This window comes from Capra hircus, chromosome 23 (assembly GCF_001704415.2).
Source record: "Capra hircus breed San Clemente chromosome 23, ASM170441v1, whole genome shotgun sequence".
Lineage (NCBI taxonomy): Eukaryota > Metazoa > Chordata > Mammalia > Artiodactyla > Bovidae > Capra > Capra hircus.
Window position 1 is genome coordinate 40,470,567 of NC_030830.1, and position 22,584 is coordinate 40,493,150.

The 22,584-nt window shown below is 59.3% G+C and overlaps 1 protein-coding gene across 5 annotated transcripts in view; it reads left to right on the top strand.

The window, feature by feature from the left end:
• GRM4 (glutamate metabotropic receptor 4) overlaps positions 1-22,584 on the top strand; it is a 115,168-nt gene that overhangs the window by 40,660 nt on the left and 51,924 nt on the right. For all 5 annotated transcript variants that reach the window (XM_018039142.1, XM_018039144.1, XM_018039145.1 and 2 more), the window contains exon 3: positions 11,634-11,850. In XM_018039142.1, the coding sequence (XP_017894631.1) occupies positions 11,634-11,850 (217 nt within the window). The remainder of the gene's footprint in view (positions 1-11,633; positions 11,851-22,584) is intronic.

Below are 22,584 nucleotides of genomic sequence, written 5' to 3' on the forward strand. Positions count from 1 at the left end.
GTGCTGATTTGAGGATCTTGTTTGCTCTCGCCCTTGTGCTGCCCGCTCTCCCGCCCGCCCCCTGGGCGCTCTTATCTGCGGTAATTCCTCCGAGCCTGCATCAGAACCCGCTTCTTTGTCAGACCTGCGAGGCTCTCCATTCCACACCCTCTATTCTTCTCCAGCCCCCATGCCTTATGAAGGGGGGGGCCCCTTTCCTGGGCTCCTAAGAAAACATATAATGTTTAAAAGGGTGAGACAAGGGACTGAATAAAGCGCTTTCTGGGGAAATATTTGTTCAAAGGCCTGTTGCCTGCATCTGTCTGGTTCTCTCCTGGAAAACATAATTCAGAGCAGGCCTGGAAATTAATCCAAGTGTCTGCTTGCTTTCCTGATAAGAGGCTGGGTGGGTCCTGGGGAGGGGAGACAGGTGGGTGGGGGATGGCCCCCCGCATGATTGCCTTCTCAGATATCAGTGTGAAATTAGGGGGACAGGGCACAGCAGGCCCCAGGAGAGGCCGGAGCTGAGCCCTGGGGTGGGAGGAGGGAGCCCTCAGCATCTGTGAGCAGGGTGCTGCCGTGGAGCGGCCCCTTTCTGCAGAGCAGTGCCCTGCAGTTGCCCAGATGAGGCACCAGACCACGTGAGAGTCAGAACTTGGCTGTATCTCTGTGACCTTGACAAGGCCCCGAGGCTCTGAGCCTCGGTTTCCTCACTCATCTGGGGTGCTCAGGGGTCTGCTGGGCTTGTCCTCAGCTTGGGGTGGAAGGAGTGAAGTGTTCCCTGCATTCACTGGGCCCGATGCTGTGCCAGGAGTCCGAGGACACAGTAGGGAATAAAGAGAGGCCCCTGGGTTCATGGAGCTGACTTTTTAGGGGGAGGTGGATAATAACTGAAATAAGGGACTTCCCTGGTGGCCCAGTGGCTAAGACTCCGTGCTCCCAATGCAGGGGACCTAGGGTCAATCCCTGGTCAGGGAACTAGCTCCCACATGCCACAATGAAGATCAAAGATCCCCCATGCTGCAACTAAGACCCGCGTGGCCAAATACATAAATAAAACACTTAAAAATAAATGAAGTAAGCAAGTAAGTATAGAGCGTGTTAGAGAGTGATCATCGTCTTGGGGGAATCCAAGCCAGGCTTCCCTAGTGGCTCAGATGGTAAAGAATCCGCCCGCAATGCAGGAGACCTGGGTTCACATCCCTGGCTTGGGAAGATCCCCTGGAGAAGGAAATGACAACCCACTCCAGTTTTCTTGCCTGGAGAAGTCCTTGGACAGCGGAGCCTGGCAGGGTAGCTGTAGTCCATGGGGTCACAAAGAATCAAACGTGACTTTCACTTTCTCAAGCAGGGGAGGTGGAGATAGGGTGCAGGAGAGGGGAAAGCCAGATTGGTGTTAAATAGGGGGTGTCTGAGAAGGTGAGGTCTGAATAGTCTTGAAGGGAAGGATGTGAGCGAGTGGGCCACATGCCTATCTGGGGGGATTGCGGTCAGGCGGTGGGAACGGCCAGTGCAAAGGCTCTGAAGCAGAGTGTGCCTGGCGTGTTCAAGGGAACAGCAAGGAGGCCGGTGTGGCTGTGGCTGTGTGAGCTGAGGCCGAGGTGGGAGGCCAGGATGGGGGCTGGAGATGAAGTCAGAGGTAATGTGTTGAAAATGCTTTGTTCAAATGCCAAGTGTTGTTGATCATTTTGACTGCTGGCCCTAGGCTGAGCTGTAAAGGGCATTTTATTAGCACCCGGCAGGGGCTCCCCGAAGAAGGCTGCTGTGTGAATTTCTCAGGAAGAAGGGAGGGCTGTGATGTCTTCTGTCTTCCAGCACCTTAAACATTTCAGTCCTTCCGGCTGCAAGATGATACGAGCTCTTTCCAAGCTATTTCGCTATTATGGCGCCTGCAGGAAAAAGAGACCCGTCGTGACTGTGGTGCCGTGCTGCAGGGGTGGGAGGTGGCTGAGGGGTCTGGTGAGGGGCCCTGACCTGGCCAGTGGGGTCCTGGTGACAGTGGAGGGACCTACACATGCTGACTGTGTCTGGGGTCTCAGGGAGGGGGGAGTCAGAGGCCATGAACCCACTCTTTGGCAGCCATGGGTGGGGTTGGTGATCCTAATTAAAAGCTTGGATCCAAAAGGCTTGATGAGGGAATTTCTAATTAAATAAATTTCATCTCATCTGGGAAACAGAGGTTTGCATATGATAAGCATGAAATTAATAATTACGTTTAGAAATTAGCTGTTGCGCGAAGCCAAGCCATTTACACAACCCTCGGGGGCTGGCCCTGACCCCTGCCCAATCCTTTGTAATGGAGACGGATGGACCGCTTCAGCCCGTGGCATGCAGCGTCGGTCAGGAGTGGAGGTGGTGGCTGAGCAGAGGGGAAGCGAGGCTGGCTCTCCCCTCTGTGGCCGCCGGCTGTGCGGGGAGCCCTCCGAGTCCCTGGAGGCTGTCAGTGTCTCTTTCAGATCCTGTGTGTGAGCAGATGTGTGTGTAGGCTCACTTGTGCCGCGGGGAGGCTGAGGTTTCACCTGAGAGTAAAATGAGCCCTGGAGCTCGTCCCTCTGGCTTTAAATCATGGCTGTGTGTCCTGGGCAAGTTCCTGGACCTTTCCGTACCCAAGTTTAGGGGAACTGAGGAGAAGAGCGCCTCCTTCATACGGTTGTCGTAAGGTTAAAGGTGTTAGTCCTATAAAACCACTGGGCACGGTTCTTGGCACACAGTAAACACTCAATCAATGCTCATCCTCAGGAAGATGATTATTACGTGTGTGCGTGTGTGTGTGTGAATTTAATTCAGCTCAGCCCAAGCCAGCCTGTGATGGGTGTGAACCTGACATATCCAGGCTTTTGAGGTGGAGAGACATAGAGGTCCCCCTTGCTCTCGGGGAGCGAGAGCTTGCGCCCCTGTGTCCATCAGCATCAGGAGGAGACGCTGCAAGAGCAAACAGCTCCCGCTCTCTGCGGCTTTAAACACATAAACTGAATATACTTGCCGTGTTGTGTGTCCACGTGGCTTGGCTGGGTGCTCTGCCCACCTCCTCAGGGACAGGCTGGCTGGGAACGCTACCAGTCATGGTGGCAGAGGGCACACATACACTGTAGGGTCTCACACTGGTGATGAGACGCCCTGACCCTGAATTGATGGCACTTCCTGCTCGCAGCTCAGGGGCCAGAACATGTCAGGTGGGGCATGAGGGCCGCGTCGTTGGGTTTGCCAGGCACCGGGGAGTGAGGGAGTGGACGTGTCTCTAAGGACCCTCACCCACGTTAGCCACGTGTGGGCTCACTGAGCATCGTCTCTCCCACTGGAATGTCAGCTCCGTGAAGGCAGGGGTTGGGCTCTGTGGGTTCGCCCCAGTGTCAAACATTTTGCAGACCACTTAGTAGGTGCTCAGGGAAGCACTGAGTCAGTTCCATCGCTCAGTCGTGTCCGACTCTTTGCGACCCCATGGACTGCAGCATACCAGGTCTCCCTGTCCATCACCAACTCCCTGATTTTACTCAAACTCATGTCCATTGAGTCAGTGATGCCATCCAACCATCTCATCCTCTGTCGTCCCCTTCTCCTCCTGCCTTCAGTCTCTCCCAGCATCAGGGTCTTTTCCACAGCCTTGTCTAACTGAATGAAACTACGACCCGTGCCGAGTAGGGCCACCCAAGATGGGCAGGTCATGGTGGAGAGTTCTGACTAATCGTGGTCCCCTGGAGAAGGGAATGGCATACCACCTCAGTATTCTTGCCTTGAGAGCCCCACGAACAGTATGAAAAAGCACTGAGTAAGTGAATTCACAGTGGAGTCAATAGAGTCCCTGGGGCTGGGCTGGGGTCCTCTGTGGGAGGGGAGGCTGGTGGTCACGGAGGAGCCCAGGCGAGGGACCACGTGGTGCTGTGGGCAGATCTTACTGTCTTTTTGGTTTTTGGCCGTGCCGTGTGGCCTAGTTCTCTGACCAGGGATTGAACCCTCGTCCCCTGCATTGGAAGCCTGGAATCTTGACCACTGGACTGGCAGGGAAGTCCCAGATTTTACTGTCTTTTAGCATAGCACTTGCTGCCTTGGAGACTGATGTCTGCTGCTGAGTCCAGGAGGGGAAAGGCTGCCAGCATGAGGGGCCTGTGTGATCCCAGCAGTGGTCTGTGTCCAGCCCTGGGGCGGGGGCAGAGAAGGGGCAGAAGGCCGAGTCCAGGAGCACCGGGGTGGTGAGCAGGTTGATGGATCACCTTGGGGCACAGGGCGGCGGGCCCCCAGTGACCCGACGCTCGGGGGTCCGGAGCCAGTGGCCGGGCTGTGTCCGCAGGGGAGTGAGATCTGGTTAATGAGGGCGCCCTGAAGTGAGTGCCCAGGCTGGCCTGGCCTGGATTCCCTCAGGGTCTGTGGAGCAGTGGCTGGTGGCCCCCAGCTGGCCCAGTGGCTGGGGGTGGGGGTGGCGGAAGGTGGTCTTTTACGGGGAAGGCCTGGGACAAGGCCCAGTGCAGGGGGCAGACCGTCCTTCCATCGGGGCCCACCCCAGCCCAGACGCCAGCCCAGCCTCCCCCCAGAGGTTCCCCCACTTCCCAGGCTCTGGAAGCCTGCTTTCTCTGCTCCTGAACCCTGGGGCCCCTCTCGGAGATGCCGGTCAGGACTGAAGGCAGGTGCTCGTCGGTGTGCCCCATGCACCCCTCTGCCGTACCCCGTTCCTCCCCCAACCGCCCTCCTCAGGCTCCTTGAACGCCCCCTGCTTCCCCTCTCTGTGTGCTCCGTTTCTCCTCCCCAATCTGTCTGCACCTTTTGCCCACCCTGCCAGCCTCCATGCTCTCCTCGAGGTTCACAGTCCCACTTTCCCCCCAGTGAATCCCTGTGGCCTCCGACCCAGCTGGCAGCTTCATCCTGGAGGCATCTCACTCTGGGGAGCTCCCTTCTGGCTACTCCGGCGGCTGGTGCTCTGAAGGTGGGTTATGTAAATCCATGTCGCCTGCGCCTGGCCAAGAGGAGATGGTGGCTGATCCGCAAGGGTGAGGGGGGTGCCTGCTGTGTGCCCAGCTCTCAGTGAGATGCCCTCTGCCCCCCCAGGCTCCGGGAAGTGGGGGAGGCAGACAAGGGCATCTCTGCTCCTCCCGGTGCCGGCTCTGCAGCAAAGGCCTCGGGGAGGGCGTGCGGCTCAGCTGGCGAGGGAGGTCGGAGTGGAAGCCGGGCCCTGAGCCTTTGGAAGCTGGCCTTCCCTCTCGCTGGCTCTCTGAACCACACTTTCCTGCCTGAGCAGCTTTCATGTACCCAGAAGCCTGGCTGCCTTTTTATCTGTGAAGGAAACAGCTGATGCTGAGAGCTGGGCAGTGGAGGCATCATGCAGCCAAGATCAGAAGGGCAAGGAGCAGGCGGCCACCCCGGGCTCTGACCGGCCTCACGCAGGGTCTCCCACATCCCAAGTGAGAGGCGCTGTGGCCAGGCAGGTGGGGGTCTCGAGGTCGACCTGGGTTCTGGCCTGGACTGTGCTGGCTGCCAGAGGGGACTGCAGCCCCCAGCGGTGGCTGCCCAGCCTGGCTTGTGGGTGGAATGGAAAGAGGAGAGTCAGCTGGGAGGGTGGGCAGGGCCCCAGGCCAGGAGCTGGGTATGGGGACTTCCTTGGTGGTCCAGTAGCTAAGACCTCAGAGGAGTCTTAGCGGTTGATGAGAGAGGCCTGGGTTCAGTCCTTGAGGAACTCGATGCCGCACGCCACATGGAGATCCCATGCGCAGCATGGAGATCCCACACGCCATGACGAACGCCCAGCGCAATCAAAAAAAAAAGAGCAGCTGGGTCTGCATCTTGTTTCTGACTCCTGATGGCTCTGCTGCTCATTGGGCACTGTTTCCTCTCTGAGCCTCAGTTTCCTCACCTGAAAAATGGGCACAATGGTCCGAGTCTTGCTTCCCTGTCTAATAATATCTAGCATTTGCCAAGGGCCCCACGCGCCAGGCAGTTTCCAGCCCTGTGTGTGTTCTCTCTAGCGCCATCCTCTCTGTTGTTATTTGGGCCACTTTTTAGGGGTGGGGAGGCTGCTTGCTTGTCTAAGGTGGCACAGCTGGGTGGCAAAGCCCTGGGCAGGTTGGCTCCAGAGAGAGAGGTCTGAGGCCAGGGTTAGGGAGGTGGCGGGGGCAGGGGCGCTGATGCACATGCACTCGGGAAGAGGGCTGGGGCTCCTGGCAGGTGGCCCTAGGTTCCCTGGTGACGGCCCCAGACATCCCACTGCGCGACTTGGGCTTTCCCAGGCCAGGGTGGGGCACTGACTGCTCTGAACAAAACGCTGGCCTTGACAGGGCCCTGGCCTTCAGAGGCCATGGGGTCTGGGTCCCTGATGGGCTCTGAGATGCTGGGCAGCCTGTTCTCCTCCTCGTCCTCCTCGGGATGGGAGGGGGCTATGGCGGGGACCTGCCACTCTCAGAGGGTCCTCAGGCTGTGCTGGTGTGGGAGCCAGTGGCCACGTCTGAGCTGTTGGCACCTGGGCACCACTCACATTCCAGCTGGAGTTGCCATGCCTGGGTGGGTGTGTGGGGCTGCTGGCTGGGCCTGTGGCGAGTTCCAAAGAGACTCAGGTTCCAGCACACAGACACGCGTGCCTGTACCTGGCCCCTCACACATGCACACAAATGCAGGCATGTCCCCTCTGCCTGAAAAGCCCCCTTCACTTACGTGGTCCCTTGTTCACCACCTTGGGGTCCTGACTCAGTGTCGCCTTCCAGAGGCGCCCCCCGGGCCTTCTCCCTCACACCCCTTGCGCGCCCTGCTTTCCTCTTCCTCCTGGCCCCCTGGCCCCGTCTGCCTGCTCTGCCTCATCTGACCCCGTCCACACGGGGGGCCCCATGGGGCAGTGTTTATCACCCGCCCCTGCTCTCTGAGCTGGGCCCCGCAGGCTGTTGGTGTTCAGCGACTCAGCAGGAGGGCTAAACCAGTGAGTGTGCGGCGTGCTCAGGGCATATGCTCCAGCGCAGGCTCACACGCGCACACGTCACACACACACACGCACGTGCTTGACATCCATCTTTATTGTTGCCCAAGCCTGGAAGCAGCTCCTGTCTCCCCACGTGGCAGAGCCTCCTCCTCACTCCCAGAAGCCAGAGAGGGGTGGTGAGGGGGCGCCTATTCAAGTGCTGCCCCTGCACCCCTTCAGCCCTGCTGTACTTCCATACAGGTGAGACTTGGCTGGGTGCCAGCTGCAGACACACTGTGTGCCACTCCTGGTTGTCCCACCTGCCTCCTCCCCTTGCAGGGTGACCCCCAGATGCAGTGAGTGTTGGGTTTGAGGGTGCGATGAGCCCAGTTCCCTTGGCATCTCCCCAGTGACCTTGCCCAGCACAATGGGGGGAGCCTCAGAATACTTGCTGAATTGTCGGTCAGGCATCCTAACACCCGGGAGGTTGTGCCCGGTGCCCCAGAGTAGCCCGAGTGCCCACAGGGCTCGGTGCTGTGGGAGGTCTGAGCGTGCTGTCTGGCTGATGAGGGCTCCTGGGGGGCTGCCTGGAGGAGGTGACACAAGCTGGGCCTTGACGCGCTAGGAAGATTTGGATGTGGGGAGATGAGGTCATGGGGTTTGTGGGCAGAGGAAGACAGGCAGAGAGGAGGGAGAAACAGGTGGACAAGTGGCCCCAGGGTAGGACGGCCGTAGTTGTCAGCTGCTGCTGAAATGTGGCTTCTTGCTGACTCTTGCCCCAGGAGGGTGAGACAGGAGGGTGTGGTGTCCCCAGTGCCTAGGACAGTGCTCAACACACAGTAGGTGCGCAGGGTGTTAGGTGAGAGGAGGAGGGGGCCAGGGAGAGGGAAGCCTGGTGGTGTGGTGGGCGTGGCCGTTGTGAGGGAGAGGAATGCGCTCAGCGGGGCTGCAGGGCAGGGCGCCCAGGTGGTGCTGGAGGGAACGGAACCGACTCGGGGTGCAGGAGGCTTGAGAAGCTGTGATCCCTGCATCAGGAAGATCCCCTGGAGAAGGGCGTGGAAATCCACTCCAGCATGCCTGCCTGGGGAATCCCATGGATAGAGGAGCCTGGTGGGCTACAGTCCACGGGGTCGCAAAGAGTTGGATGCAACTGAAGCGACTTTTGCACGCATTGGCTACAGGGCGATGAGAGCTGAGGAGACGCCAGAAGCCCACTGGGCCAAGTTGTCACAGGCCCCTGCCCATGGGGTGCTTCTTGCCTTTGCCACCCAACTCCAGGCTGGGGTGGGGGCGAGAGGAGAGGGCTTGGAGGGCTAGCCAGTCCCAGGAGGTCTCCCCACTGAGCACAGCCGTAACTGTGACTGAGAGAGAGTGAGAGAGAGATAGGGGTGGGGGGAGGCCCCGGGGACAGTCCGGGGGTGAGAAACAGTCCGAGAGGGTGCTGTCCCGAAGAAGGTGTTCAGTGCTGCCCTCATCAGCACTGACCCTTGAGTGCTGACTGCCCGCCAGGTGCTGCCTGAGTTTCTCCCACGAATTCCCACGTGTCCCTCACAACCTCAGGAGAAAGGGATTGGAATTATTTCCATTTTGCAGCTGAGGAACCTGAGGCCCAGAGAGGTGACGTTACCTGCACCCAGGTTTCCCACACCTGGGATTTGAACCTGAGCACTTTAGCTCCCAAATTGCTGCTTGAACCCATCCTCCTGGGAACTTCAGGAGGGTCTGCAGCCGAGGGAGGGAGTCTGCAGGGGCGGCAGGAGGAGCTGGCAGAGGGGATCACGTGTAAGAGGATGCTTATCCCCTGGCCCCTGGTTTGGATGCTGTCTCTACCCCATCTTCTCAGTGCTGGCTCCCTATTCCAGGCTCTCAGGAGACTCACGGGCAGATCAGGGGCCCTGAGCCCTCCTGCAGGCTGGCACACACACCCTGCGGGGACCCCACCCTTGGTCCTCCGCCCTTTATGGGAGGCGGTGTGTGTGCAGGGACAGGGCTGGGGCTGCCTGGGGGAGGCTCCGAGTCCTGGCACCTGGATAGCCGCCTGCCTGCCTGCCCGCTGTGCTGGCCCAGGCCGAGTGCCCAGCCCAGGGGAGAGGGGAAGGGGTTGGAAGCGGGGCTGAGCCTCCTGCGAGCCTCTCTGGCCCTCCTCTGGGCAGGCGCTATGACTCCAGCCCAGCCCGGCCCCGTGTTGGGAGAAAACATCAAAAGCAGGAGACAAGCTGCTTCTAATTAGGAGACAAGTGCGTTTCTGGGTGTGCGATCAGGGCTGGCAGAGGTGAGCTGGTGAACAAAGCTCCGTCCTCTCTCGGGGACCTGCTGTGCTAGCCCCGCGTCTCTGCTGTCAGCGCCAGATTCAGGGCGCATCTCTCCAGAGCGATGACCCTGGGGGTGACGTTTATTTTGTTCTGTTTTATTGTCCAAAAATTTTAAATGTGGCAATTTCAGACGCACACAAAAGTACAGCGAACAGGGCAATGCACCCCTGTCACACCCGCGTCGCCGGGCAGCTCCCGGCGCCAGCTCCCGGCCAGCGCCATTTTTCCTTCCACGCGTTCCTGCCTCGGTTCTTTTGAAGGAAATCCCAGGCTTCATCACATCACGTCATCCCTAAGTGTTTTAGTACATGCCCCTGAAACAGTGGGTCCCAACTGGGGACAGTTCTGCCCCCAGGGGACATTTGGCAAAGTCGCGAGACATTTCTGGTTGTTACTGGGGGAGGGCGAGCTACTGGCATCCGTGGGTAGGGGACAGGGGTGCTGCTCGACACCCTACGGTGCATGGGGCAGCCCCCCAACAAAGCATCGCGGCCCACTTCCCCCCACGAGCATTAATAGTGCTGAGGCCGGGAAACCGCGCTAAGAGCTAGGGACTCTTAAAAACCAACCAAACAACCACAGCCCTAACGCCATCGTCAGACCTTAAAAATGACGATACTTTCTGAATTAATCATCAAGTGTCCAGCCAGAGTCCGCCTTGTAGGGGCTGCTGCGTTCATGCTAAGTGTTCTCTAGGGACGCGAGGACTGGGCCAGTTTTCAGACTGCTGACTCAGGCAGGCAGCGGGACCCGTGTGCTCTGGACCGTTCCAGTGGGGTTTGCTTTCTAAACACGTGCTGAATTTGCATGGTTCCACACGGAAAATTGGAGTAGGAGATGGCAACCCATTTCAATACTCTTGCCTGGAAAATCCTGTGGACAGAGGAGCCTGGTGGGCTGCGGTGCACAGGGGTCACAAAGAGTTGGATACAACTGAGCGACCGACCAACAACACGGGAAAAAGGCAGAGCATGTAGGGTGGCGTGTCTCCTCCAACCCCGCCCCCGGCCCCTGTGCTCTCCAGGGAGGCAGCGTTGCCCTGCGGAGTTTCCGGGCAGTCTGAGGATGTTCTGCCGTGGAAGCTGGACCCCCACTGTCCCTGGGGATGGGCGCCCCTAGGCAGAGGCCAGGTGGGCAAACCCATGTGCAGGGGGCTCCCCGAGTCCTCCTGTTCTGGAATCTTTTCCCATCCCCAGTTGCCATGCGGACTACAGTTCTGGCGGTGAGGTTTTTCCAGCCAGGAATGAGTCTTAATGATTCCCTCGGGGATCAGTCTTGGACGTGACATCCGCCCAGCTCGGTATGCCCACGCTTTCACCCTGTCACTGTGGCCGGTTGAGAGCAGGGCAGAAGGGACACAGGAAGGGCGCACGCTGGTGTGGACCAAGCCGGGGGTGGACAGCAGGGCCACTGGCAGGCCCTGGGAGCTGGGGGCAGGCGAGGACCCTGCGAGGAGGGCACAGGGCAGTGAGCAGAGGTGGAGGGGGGCTCGGGAGAGTGCACGCAGCCCCTTCCAGTCCCTGTGGATGCTGGATGTCCGCCTCGGAGGAAGGGCGGCTTCGGGCCTCCGGGTCCCGCCTTTGCCTGTGGGGCCAGGTGGGAAGCCTGGGGGCAGGAAGGCGCCCTGTGACTGGGGGGAGCTGGGCGAGGACCATGAGGTCCGGAGTCTTCGGGAGTGGCTGTGGCCCCGGGCAGGCCCCGCCCCCAGGGGCTCTGGGTCCCAGGCTGTGGAGGGAGGCCCCACTCCCTCTGGCCTTCTGGGCTCTGTGCCCTCTGAGCTGGGCGGGAGGAAGGGGCCAGGGCCCAGAGAGAGCTGTGAGGATGTGGAAGGCTCCTGGGGGGCAGGGGCTGGACCGAAGGAGCCCTCGGGTCCCTCATCCCCGCTGCATCCCGGGCCAATGCTCACCTAGCTGGGACTGCTCCCCAGCCGGGATCTCCAGCTCTTTGTCAGCTGAGGCCCCCAGAGGCGCCCGTGGGATGTGTGTGTGTGTGTGCTGTCCACGATGGCTCTGGGCTGTGTATGTGTGGGTGATGGAGGGCCCGCCAGCCCCAGGACTTGGTTGAGGCAAATCGGGAGACTTTCTGGAGGAGGAGGGCTTGATGCTTGTTAGCCACTCCCTTCTCACCTGGTGCCATCCTCACTCCTGCTGGGAGTTGGGGAGTATCTGGGGGGATGCAGGATCGGAGCTGAGCGGGAGGGCGGGGGCAGGCATCGGGACCCTGAGCAGAGCTGGGGCAGGGCTGACCAACAGCTGGCTCAGTTCTCAGCCTCGGTTTCCTCCTCTGTTGAGGGGGACTGGGACCTGCTCATCCCACGTCAAGAGGCCTCCCCTGGGTTGAGAGGAGGCCGTGCCTGCGGGAAGGGCCAGGACGGTGCCCAGGTGGGAGGCCGGTTGGGGTGTAGGGGCTGACACTGGCTGGGCAGGGTGGGGTGCCAGCCGCCCCCATCAGTGGCCCCTCTCGCCCCCCAGATCCCCCAGATCAGCTACGCCTCCACAGCTCCCGACCTGAGTGACAACAGCCGCTATGACTTCTTCTCCCGCGTGGTCCCCTCGGACACGTACCAGGCCCAGGCCATGGTGGACATCGTGCGCGCCCTCAAGTGGAACTACGTGTCCACGCTGGCCTCGGAGGGCAGCTACGGCGAGAGCGGCGTGGAGGCCTTCATGCAGAAGTCCCGAGAGGACGGTGAGTCTGCCGCGGGCTCCCGCTCAGGGCCGGGGCGGGGCTGTCCCCGCAGGGGCCGCTCCCGGGACCTGCCGTGGGCTCGCCTCCTGCCCCAGGGCCCCCTTCATGGGCCTGAGCCTGTGGCCTCGTGGGCGGGCAGCTGGGTGGCTCCTGGAGGTGGGGGGTGGGCACGAATGGCTCCTCTGGACACGGCCAGGCAGATGGAGGAACCGTCCATATTCCGGGCACGGGAACCTGTTCTTGGGCAGAGAGGAGGGGAAGGAGATGGGCATGGAGGGGGCCTTGTTCACGGGAGTCTCAGGGACTCAGGAGCCAGGGCCATCCTGGGAGCAAGTGTTTGTTGGCAGGACTGAGAATTCAGACTCCTTACAACTGAGCCATCTGCTCGGGTGAGGGGCAGGGGCTGCGGGTGGGGCCGTGTGGCCTCAGTGGGTGGCATCTGGGGGGAGGATGGGACAGTGGCTTGTGTCCTCGGATCCTCCTCACTTTCCGCCTGCCCCCCTTCCCCCACAGAGCTCCCTGCGCTCCCAAATTGCTGTCCTCAAAGTGATAAAGGTTTTAGTTATCAGCGAGTAACGAGAGGCTAAGACAGGGTCAGCTCCGGCAGGCCCACACTTGGGCCTCTGAGCCGGCCTTTCCGATGGCCCTCCCGGGGAGGGCAGTCGTGTGGGACAGCGGTGGGAGGTGCGTCCAGGGCAGCAGATGGGCCCCTGGGTTGGGAGCTCCCGCTGGGTTGGCTGACTCAGGGCAATGGGCTAGAGGGACGGCTCCCCTAGTGCGTGGGGCATGGAGGAAAGCAGGAGGGGTCCCCTCCCCTTCTGGTAGACACCCTCCCCGCAGAGGGAGCCCCTCCGCCACCTCTGCCAAGGCCTGTCACTAAATAGCTCGCTGTGGAGCCCTCGACCTTGGGGATGGCGTCTATATATTTATACCTGGATAACCCGAGGACTCTAATTGCTTCTCCTAAGGACCGCAGAGTGTCCAGAGGCGGGCGTTGGTAACACCCTGCGGGTATAATCCTGCTATAAATCTCAGATAAGCCCCTTTAATTGTACAGCTGAAGCCCGCGGGTAGTTGTAACCTGGCGGAGGGCGGCAGGGTGGTGGAAGTGGGGCAGGGCTGATGGATGTCTGTGGCTCCGGGCCCCCCGCCCCCCTGCCCTCTGCTCCAGCAGCTGGGCCCCCGTGGAAGGAAGCCAGGGTGGACAGAGCCCACTCCCACCTGCCGACAGGCTGGGCAGCATCAGAGCCCAGTCCCCAGCCCCTCCCTCTGAGGGCCCACCAGTCCTTGGTTCCTTTGCTCAGACTTGGGCTCCTCTCCGCACTATCTCCATCCATCCTCCCCGGCAGGCTCCTCTCCTCCTTGACGGCTTAAATCCTTTCCCAAACAAGCCCACGGGCTGTTTCAGCTGCAGCCTTGGTCAGATTTGGAGACAGAGGTGCTGGTCGGGGGCGGGACAGAGGTCCAGAATCTTGGTGTCCAGAGGGACCAGGAAGACAGCCGCAGACTCACATGGCCCTCTCCATGCCCCTGCATGTGCTGAGCCCCCATTTATATCCAGTGTCCTGAGTCATCCGCCCTCGCTGGTGAAGTAGGCACCCCCATTGCACAGGGGAGGAAGCTGAGGCACAGAGAGACAGACACCACATAATAGCTGGCGACAGGTCACAGAGCAAGTTAGAGGTGGAGGAAGGATGTGAACCCAGGACAGCGGCTCAGGACTTACCGGTTTTAACTGTGTCGTATTTTTGTCACTCTGCCTTCTGCCCACTTCCCAGCCGCATAAACTGAGACCCGTGTGGACCAGCCCTGTGCAGGGGATGGGGGTGTGACAGTCACACACACACACACGCACACACACACACATCTTCGGCCTGGAGGGACACATGCTGTTGTAGGTGCGGCTTGCGATTAGGGTGAGGTCTGGGCATTGGGTTTTGGCTGAAGCTAAGGCTATTGTCTGAAGTTTCTGTGAGCATCTAATCAAGCATTGAGTATTTTCTAGAAAATAGAAAGTCTGCTTAAGATTTTGTAAAGGACTTGTAGAAAAATAAGAGCTCAGGGCCACAGCTGCGCCTTCACAGTGCCCCCTGCCCCCTGCACTCCATCCCGTCACCAAAGGTCTGGCTTCCCACCAGGCTGGACCTCCTGTGTCCACAGACCCCCGCAGCCCCAGTGGGTCTCCCTGCCCTGCCTGCCAAATGAAATTTGATTTGGAGAGCTGTCTTTAGAGAGTGAAAAGAAAAGGGGAGAGAAAGCCGCGCTTCAGCAGCCTAAATTGAAATCAGAATTGAGCGGCCAGCAGAAAGGGGCCGCTGTACCTTGTGGCCTAATCCCTGTGAGAGATTAGAGATATCTCTGTCCGTATATTGTATTGATTTGTCCTCTGAAGTATGAATCATCTTTGAATTGCTCAGAGGTGCGCCAGAGAGTGGGGTGGTGGCGCGGGCTGAGGGTGCTGGTCCGGTGACAGCTGGGCCAGCAATCTCTGGGCGCCGACCGTGTGCTGGGCTCTGTTCCTGCAGGGAGCATACTTATGCCCATTTCATAGGTGAGGAAACTGAGGCCAGAGACGGTAGGTGGCTTTGCCAAGACCACATAACCAGAATGTGGAGGAGCTGGGTTTGGAGCCAGCTCTGCCCTCTGGGTGGGGTGCTCCTGATGGGGCCTTTGGCAGAAGCCTTGGAGAAAGCCCTGATGCCATACTTCCTGGTCTCCATCAAAGTGCCCTCCTGCCCCCGCCACTGTGTCGCGTGGACTCTGCCCTGAGTCAGCCAGGGCCCTAGACTGAAGCCTGCCCTTTGGCAGGCACGCTCATTGCACGAATCCTGGTGACAACCTCGCGGGCCTGGTGTTTTGTCCTCTTTCACAGGTGAGGACGCCAAGGCTCAGAGGGGTGAGGTGCTTGCCTAGGCTCATACAGCGAGGGGCTGGAGCAATTGGGAGCCAGGCTATCAGAGCTGGTGCTCCCACCCCAGGCTATCTGCCTCCCCAACACGGCGGTAGCAGCGTGTGGATAGGAGAGCAGCCGTAACAGGCAGACCTGGGCTCCGACTAGGCCACTCACTGGCCACAGGATCCTCGGAAAGGCGCTCAGCAGCTCTTGGTTTTGATTTCCTCATCTGCAAAATGGGATAAAACTGATTGTTATCAGAATTAAATGTGCTCCTGGCCCATGGAGGTGGGCACTCGGGAGCTCACATCAGAGAGTTATCATTCCGGGGGAGGCCTGGGAGTGTTGGAAGGCCTGAGGGGCTGTGCTGGGCCCTGTGCGGGGCTGCAGGCCATGTCCAGGGACAGGACGAGGGACAAGACCTCGGGAGCCCAGGCCAGCCTGGTTCTTAAAGGAGAGCTGGTCTGGTGGCGAAAGGACCGCGGAGCGAGCCCCAGAGGCAGCCAGGGCAGGACGTGTGTGTGTGTGTGTGTGTGGGGCGGGGGGGGGCACTCCCCCTCTGTGTGCGGGGCGCTGCCTTCTGGCTGCAGGGCTCCCCCCTCTCTGCCATGTGGAGGCTGCCCAAGGGTGAGTTGAGTGGCAACAACCAGTCCTGGGATAAGGTATGCAGAGACCGTGTGAATCACCCTGGAGGGGGATGCAGGCTAGAGAGGATGGTGTGGGGCCCCGCCCTCAATGCCTCCCACCTCTGTCTCTGGTGCTCCTAGGGGCAGGGCTCTGGAGTGTGAACCTCTGTGCCCCCACAGCTTTTCTGTATCTGCAGGGGCCTGTGTGAGCCTGTTTACTTGTACTGGTGCTCCATTTCACAGATGAGGACAACTGAGGCTCAGGAAAGTCAAGGAGCCTGTCTAAGGTCACAGGGAAGTTGAGTGTCAGAGCCCAGGGCTTCTGTGTGGGTGACAGGTGAAGGGGTCGTTAGTAGGTAACATGTACAAAGCACCCCTGTGAACCAGACCCTGTTTTATGGGCTTCATAACTCATTTATCTTTCAGAACAACTCCATTATATGGAGGGCCATGCTGAGGCTCAGAGAGGTTAAGTAACTCTACTGAGGCTACGCAGCTGGCTGGTAGCAGGAGGGGAATGAATCCAGCTTGGCCTCCCCGTCTCTGGTGCGTGGGACTGAGAGGACACAGGTCAGCTCTCGGCAGGGGCCTCTCTGTGGGGTCCCCTGGGGGGTCTGGTACTCCGGCGAGTGATTCCAGCTCCCTGGGCACATCTAGGCCTGTGCTCCTACGGTGGGAAGGAGATGGCCTTCCTGAGTGTGGCAGGAGGAGGCGTGGGGGCCTTAGGAGGATGCCTTGTCCCTCGCACGGTGGAAAATTCTAAAGCCTCAGCTCCCTGCCGTGTCCCCGCGTCCCCCATTGGTATTCCAGAGACGCGGGTGCGTCAAGCTGTTGCTGCTCTGACCTCCAGCTCCAGCTCCCTGGGTGGAGCGTCGGACCTGCATTTAGATGGCCCCTGTCCGTGCGGCTGGCTGGCAGGGCTGGCAGCTGGAGTCCCAAGGCTGGGGCACCTCTTCCCTCTGGCTCTGCGGCATCTCTAGACTCAGCTTTTCGGGCTGTAAACGTAGGCTCTGAGGGGCTAAGGGAAGAGCTCGGCTACCTGGAAAGAGCTGTGCTGCCTGGGGGTGGGGGACCTGGTGCTGCTTATTTTTCTGGGAGAGCAGAGAGGAGGTTTGCCCCAGGCACCCCCAGGACCCAGAACCCCCAAAGGGGAGGCCACTGGACGTGCCTGCTCCCCTTTCTGCTGCCCACCACGCCACCCCCCACCCCAGAGCTTGTCTCCTGCCGCTCTGCTTCCAGTCTCTCCTGCAGCCACAGCAGCCTCCTCGCGGCCGCTCTGACACTCCAGGCACAAGCTGACCTCAGGGCCTTTGCACTGGCTGCTCCCTCGGCCTGGAAAGCTCTGTCCCTGGCAGTCTAGGTGGCCTCCTCCTCAGGGCATTTGGCTGCCTTCTCAGCTGTGTGCGCTTCAGAGGCGCCTCTCTGTGTCCCAGCGTGTCCCCAGCTCAAAACTCTCTATTCCCTCTTTCCTGCCCTGCTTTTGTTTTGTGCTTAAAGACTCATTTTTTGTCTTCCTTCTTTCTTTCTTTATTTGCCTGTGTTGGGTCTTAGTCCCGGCCCACAGGATCTTCACTGTGTCATGGGAGATCTTTAGTTGCGAAGCATGAACTCTGGTTTTGGCTCACGGGCTTAGTTGCCCTGCAGCATGTGGGATCCTGGTTCCCTGACCAGGGATTGAACCCACGTCCCCTGCGTTGCAAGCCAGACTCTCCACCACTGGACCACCAGCGAAGTCCTCTGTTTTTCTTTATAGCACTTAACAAGTACACTTTTGCTTGTTTATGGTCCGTGACAGCAGAGCTTGTTTTTTGCCTGTTTTGTTCTCTGGTGCCTCCCCAGCCTCTAGCACAGTCCCTGGCACAGCATTCAGTCAGTAAATGTTGGTGGGATGGGTGATTGATCACGAAATTTAGCCAACTACTCCCTTCATAAGCCCTTCTTCCTATCCAGGCCTGAAAGGTTGCTCTCACAGTCCACAGAAAGGCAGATTGAGGCTGACAGAACACGGGCTTCTGGGGTTAGGCTGCCCTGGGGATCCTCTCCTCCCCTCTGTGCTCCAGCTACCTCCAACCCTATCTTGACCCACCGAGGACAGAAATCCTTCCCACTGCAGCGCCTGCCTTGGGATGCTTCATCGTGGCGTGCTGCCTGCCCCAGAGGACAGGAATAGGAAGACTCAGCCTTCCAGACCCTGCTCGAGTCTCCCCGCTGGCCTGGACTTCACGGATCTATTTCACATCCGCTGGGTACTCAGCCCCCGTGTGAGGAGAGGAGCAAGGCTGTGGGCCCTGCCGGCTCCCAGCGGGCGTGGGAAGAGCAGTGCCCAGTCAGACCTGGCACCCTGCCCTCCTGCAGGAGGGGCCGGGGAGACTCTGGTTGAATAAGTGAATGAAGGGATGTGATGATGCGTGTGTGGTGAAGAGATAAATTCCAGGGCCGCAGGGGGCCCCGCCCAGCAGGGTCTGCAGGAGGGGCACGCTTGGATAAGTGGGGAGGAAGGAGGGGGCGTGCCAGGTTGGGGAACAGCATGAGCAGGGGCCTGGAGGAGGAGGGACAGGCAGATGGGACCCCAGTGAGGGGCCTGGCCTGGTCCTAGTGGCTGTGGAATGGGGGCCCACGCTAGGCGGAGCTGAGCGGTTTCTTTCAGGCCAACCTTGCCTTTAACAATTTTTTTGGCCCTTGGAATTGGTGTGTCCACTTGCCATGTCCAAATTCCTTAGGGCCCTGGGGAGTCTTCTCTGCCCATCGCAGCGGCTCTGAGCCAAGGCTCCCTGCAGACTTGTTGACCCACGCAGGCCTGTGATCTTCCCCTGGGGTTGGCCTCCTGGGAACCCCAGTCACCCCTGCCCCAGTGCCTGCTGAATTTCCCCTCTTCCTCTCCTACTTGGCTGGGCCCCTTGAGGCCGGGGAAGGGTAGGACCCCTCCCTCCTTGCCCCTTGCCCTCCCTCACACACGGCGGGGCCTCCGCAGATGTGTGTAGGATGAAGAGATGAGCAGCCCTGTGCTCTCAGGCGGGTCACTGCCCTTCTGCGCCTCCGTCTCTCATCTGTAACAGGAGCGGCGTGTCAGCTCACCTGCAGGGTTGGCTCTGACAGCCGACAGGCTGGGTGCCCCTAGTCCGAGGCCTCTGTCTCCAGGCACCCTTCTTGTAAGTGAAGCCTCATCATGGGGGCGCTTCGGGCTTGGTCTTTTGGTTCAGGGATGATTGGGGCCAATTGCACGGAGACAGAGCCTGGAGCATGTGACCTTTTCACACTCAGTCAGGTGAAACGTGGTTGAGATTAGTCGAGGTTGTGGGGAGCTGGAGGCAGGGAGGGGTCCTGCCACTGGCTTTTTGGGTTGGTGTATATGATGGCTGGTAGCATCTTCCTGGGGGTAGAACTCACCTCGCCGCCCAGGGACCTGCAGCTGGGGCCCAGCATCCCCTGCCCGCTGATCATGCATTTTCCAAGGATGTGGGAGGGGGGCGGGCCCTTCTTTGGAGCCAGTTCCCACCATTCTAGCTTATCAACCAGGTTGCCCCAAACCTGAGACCAATTGTGTCTTCTGCCCGTCACCATACTGTGGGTGGAAATTAAGTGGACTTGGCTTGGGCACCCTGCTCTGAGCCACGCGGCCTCCCATGGGCCAGCTGTGTCTCCTGGCCTCCTGGGAGATTGGCAAGGTGCTGGCGCCAACGTGACTGCTCTGTGATGGCCACGCCCGTCTCTGTCCTGCTATGAGGATGAACCCTGAGCTGCCTGGCCCGCCGTGGGGACTTCACCTGTCCACTTTAATTTCTCTGCCCTCTGGCCTTTGGTGCGAGGCTGGCACCTCTTTGTGATTTTGTGAGTCGTGTGGGTTGGGTGTCACCAAAGCACCTCTCCTCTCTCTGTGACTCATCTCTGATGTGTTTACCCTGACGTTATCATGACGGGGACATGCTCCCTTCCGAGTTCGCCTCTAACCTTGATGTGATTGGCAGGAGGAAGGAGATGGTAGACACCAAGCCCTTTTCGCTCTGACTTTGCACCCCTTCCCTCTTGGACAGTTCAGTTCAGTCGCTCAGTCGTGTCCGACTCTTTGTGACCCCATGGACTGCAGCATGCCAGGCCTCCCTGTCCCTTGACAGGAAGCAACTTTTTCTTTCACTGGCCTTTTCTGTGGAACGTTTGAAGATTTTTTCTGGGTCTAACGTTTCCCTTTGCTAGTTGCAGCCCCTTCGTGGCTTTGGCCTTCTTCATGCCGTCTTCCCCAGATGGTGCGGTAGGGTGGGGGGCCACCTTGAACAGTCACTTAGGGGCTCTGGGCCTCAGTTTCCACCTCATTCAATGGGAAAGTTAACAGCACTTCCCTTCTGGCCCTCCGGTGGGGCTCACTGAGTCACTCAGGGGCTCTGGGCCTCAGTGTCCACCTCATTCAATGGGAAAGTTAACAGCACTTCCCTTCTGGCTCTCCGGCGGGGTGCACTGAGCACGGAGGGGATTATTCAGCAGAGCAGGATACGGAGCATCCGGGTCCAGTCCTGGCCCTGCCTTTGGGTGGCTGTGTGTGACTCTGAGCCTCAGCTCCATCCCCGTGTGCAGGTGGTGCGGCAGAGGAGACCCCCGTGATTTGGGTCTCCGTGTGCCTCATCCACCTCTCGCTTTTCTGTCCTCACCACGCAGGGGTCCGGGTATCACCGGCTTGGCCTCTGGCTTCCGCTCTGCTTGTGTCCTTGGGCCCAGACCTGAGCCTACAGCGTAGCCACACATGCAGCACCTGTTTCCTCAGCTCGTTTGGCCTCTTTGGTTGTGTTACCTCTGAGCCTTTTGACGAATGAACCTCTCAGCCTGGTCTGAACCCCACTGTCTTTGAGTTCATTTCCTGCCCTTGTTTCTTCCTCCTCCCTTTCTCTGAGCCTCCGCACTGGGAGCACACTGGGTTCCGTCCTCCCGGGCTCCCATGTTTAGGGACCCTTTCTGACTTTTCCCCTTTGTTAACGAGCAGGCAGCAGAGGCGTTGACTCTTCCCTACCCCCACCCAGTTTGGGCCTTGACTTCCAGAAAACCCTCTTGACCTCCTTGCTGACTACTGAAGTTGAGCCTGTTTTCCTATCTGAGGTCCCAGTACTCCCAGCCCCCTACTCTCGGCTTCTCAGGGGTGTCATCAAAGCAAGCCCCAGCCCCCATTTCCCTGCAGCCCCGGGACACTGTGAGCTCGTGGCTTCCTTCCCTTCTGTCCCGAGGCTCCTTCTTCAGGAGCTGCTGAGTGTCCCAAGAGGGCTCTGGTTTCAGGGTCACCCCCTACTCCTGTGTGGCCTTAGACTAGTCACTGCCCCTCCCTGAGCTTTCCAGTTCTTCGTGAGACCAGGCAAGGGCTGTGCACCGTCTTCAGTGGGCGCGTGCACATCGTGGACACACGGAGGGATGTCTGCAGCCGTTTCTTCCCCTTGTTACCCTGTGTCGTCTGCCTAGCCCTCTTCCCAGAGCCTCTGAGCTGCAGGCTCTGCCTCCTGCGCTGGCCGCTTAGCCAGCACAGCCCAGCTGTGTGAGGCCTGAAGGACCTCCTTGTGTTTTAATGTGCAGTTTTCCAGGGAGCATTTCATTAACCACACCCACTGCAGCTGCCGGGCCCTGGCCCCAGCCCCTACACAGGTGCCCTGAAACTTGTCCCCCTTTTACTGAGGAAGTGGCCGTGGTCCAGGCTGCCTGTGGGCTGGCCTTCACAGCGTGTCAGAGGCAGAGCTTTGCATTCAGGTCTATGTGACTCCAGAGCCCGAGGGAAGGAAGGAGGGAGGGGCCTCCTTTCGATGATGTATGGGATGTCTCATCCAGCTTCTCCCGGGAAGCGCTGCGGGGTCAGTCAGATGGACGGACCTCGGAGGACGACCCCGCCCCCTCAACACACACAGGCCAGAGGTTCTCGCAGGACCAGGGAAGTGGGGCAGGCAGCTTCTGTGACGTGGAATGTGAGTGTGACGGGAGTTACTGAGTCACGTGTGGCTGTGGATGAGCCTGCGAGGGGCTCTGTCTAAAAGTGGGCGTCACAGGGCATGGAGGTCGGGAGGAACGCATCGTCTTTTTAGTGATGGCTTCCCTCGGGCTCCTGGGGTTTTTGAGGACTCAGAAGAAGAGAGTCCAGGCCTCCAGATCATAGAGCCTGCTCTGTGGGGATGTGGCTGGCGAGGAGGGCAGTGGGGGCACTTCTTCAGCCCTTTCACCCCTCACTTCTATGCAGTCATTTATTCATTTGCTGGAAAGATATTTATTGAGACCCTACTGTGTGCTAGGCATTTAGCCAGGACATGGGGGAGACAGCAGTGGACCAAAGAAATGAAGATCCCTGATCTTGTGAGCTCACGTTTGGGGAGAGGGATAGAAGCAACTTACTGTAAACCAGCGAAGGCTTCACCATATAATAGACTTTCAGGTAAAGGATTCACAGCAATGCAAATTGTTTATTTCTAGCAATCCTGATGGGCATTGCTAGAAAGAAGAAAAAAGCCAGATAAGTAGACAGAGGGGCAGGAAGGGGAGAGTGTCATACGGGTGGTCAAGGAAGGCTTTTCTGCAGAGGTGAACTTTGGGCAGAGCCCTAAATACAGTGAGGGAGTGAGCCATGCAGAGATGTGTGGGAAGAATGCCCCAGGGAGGGCTACTGACAGGCGCAAAGGCCCTGAGAGCCTTCCTGGTGCCTGGGGGATAGCCAAGCGGCAAGAGCACAGTGAGTGAGGGGCGGAGAAGTGGAAGAGGAGGGGAAGGTCGTGGGGGGCCTCCTGGCCTCTCTGAGGACTTTGGCTTTTGATTTGAGTGAGATGGGAGCCGTGGGAGGGTTGTGAACAGAGGAGAGATGTGGATGGCCTTGAGGCAAGGCCAGTGAGGAGGATACTGCTGTCCTCCAGGTGAGACGTGATGACCAAGAAGTGAGTGGCGTTGCTGAGAAGGGACAGGTCTGGGGATGTTGTGAAGCTCTAGCCCGCACGTCTTGCTCCCAGGTTGTGTGTGGGCAGAGGGAGGAGAATGGCCCAGGTGCCCCTGGATTCAGCACCACGGACAGCGCCAGCACCGCCCCCGGGGAAGCCCTGGTTGGCTCGGGTCCCCAAGAATGGCCAATCCCTGGATGCTGCTCGGAGCCTCATCTGTAAAGTGCTGGTCCCTTCCCCTCAGTTTTGTTATAAATTTATAACAAAATAAATTATAAATTTATAAATTCCTCTTTTAGCCAAATATGTTTATTTCTGGGCATTGCTGTGA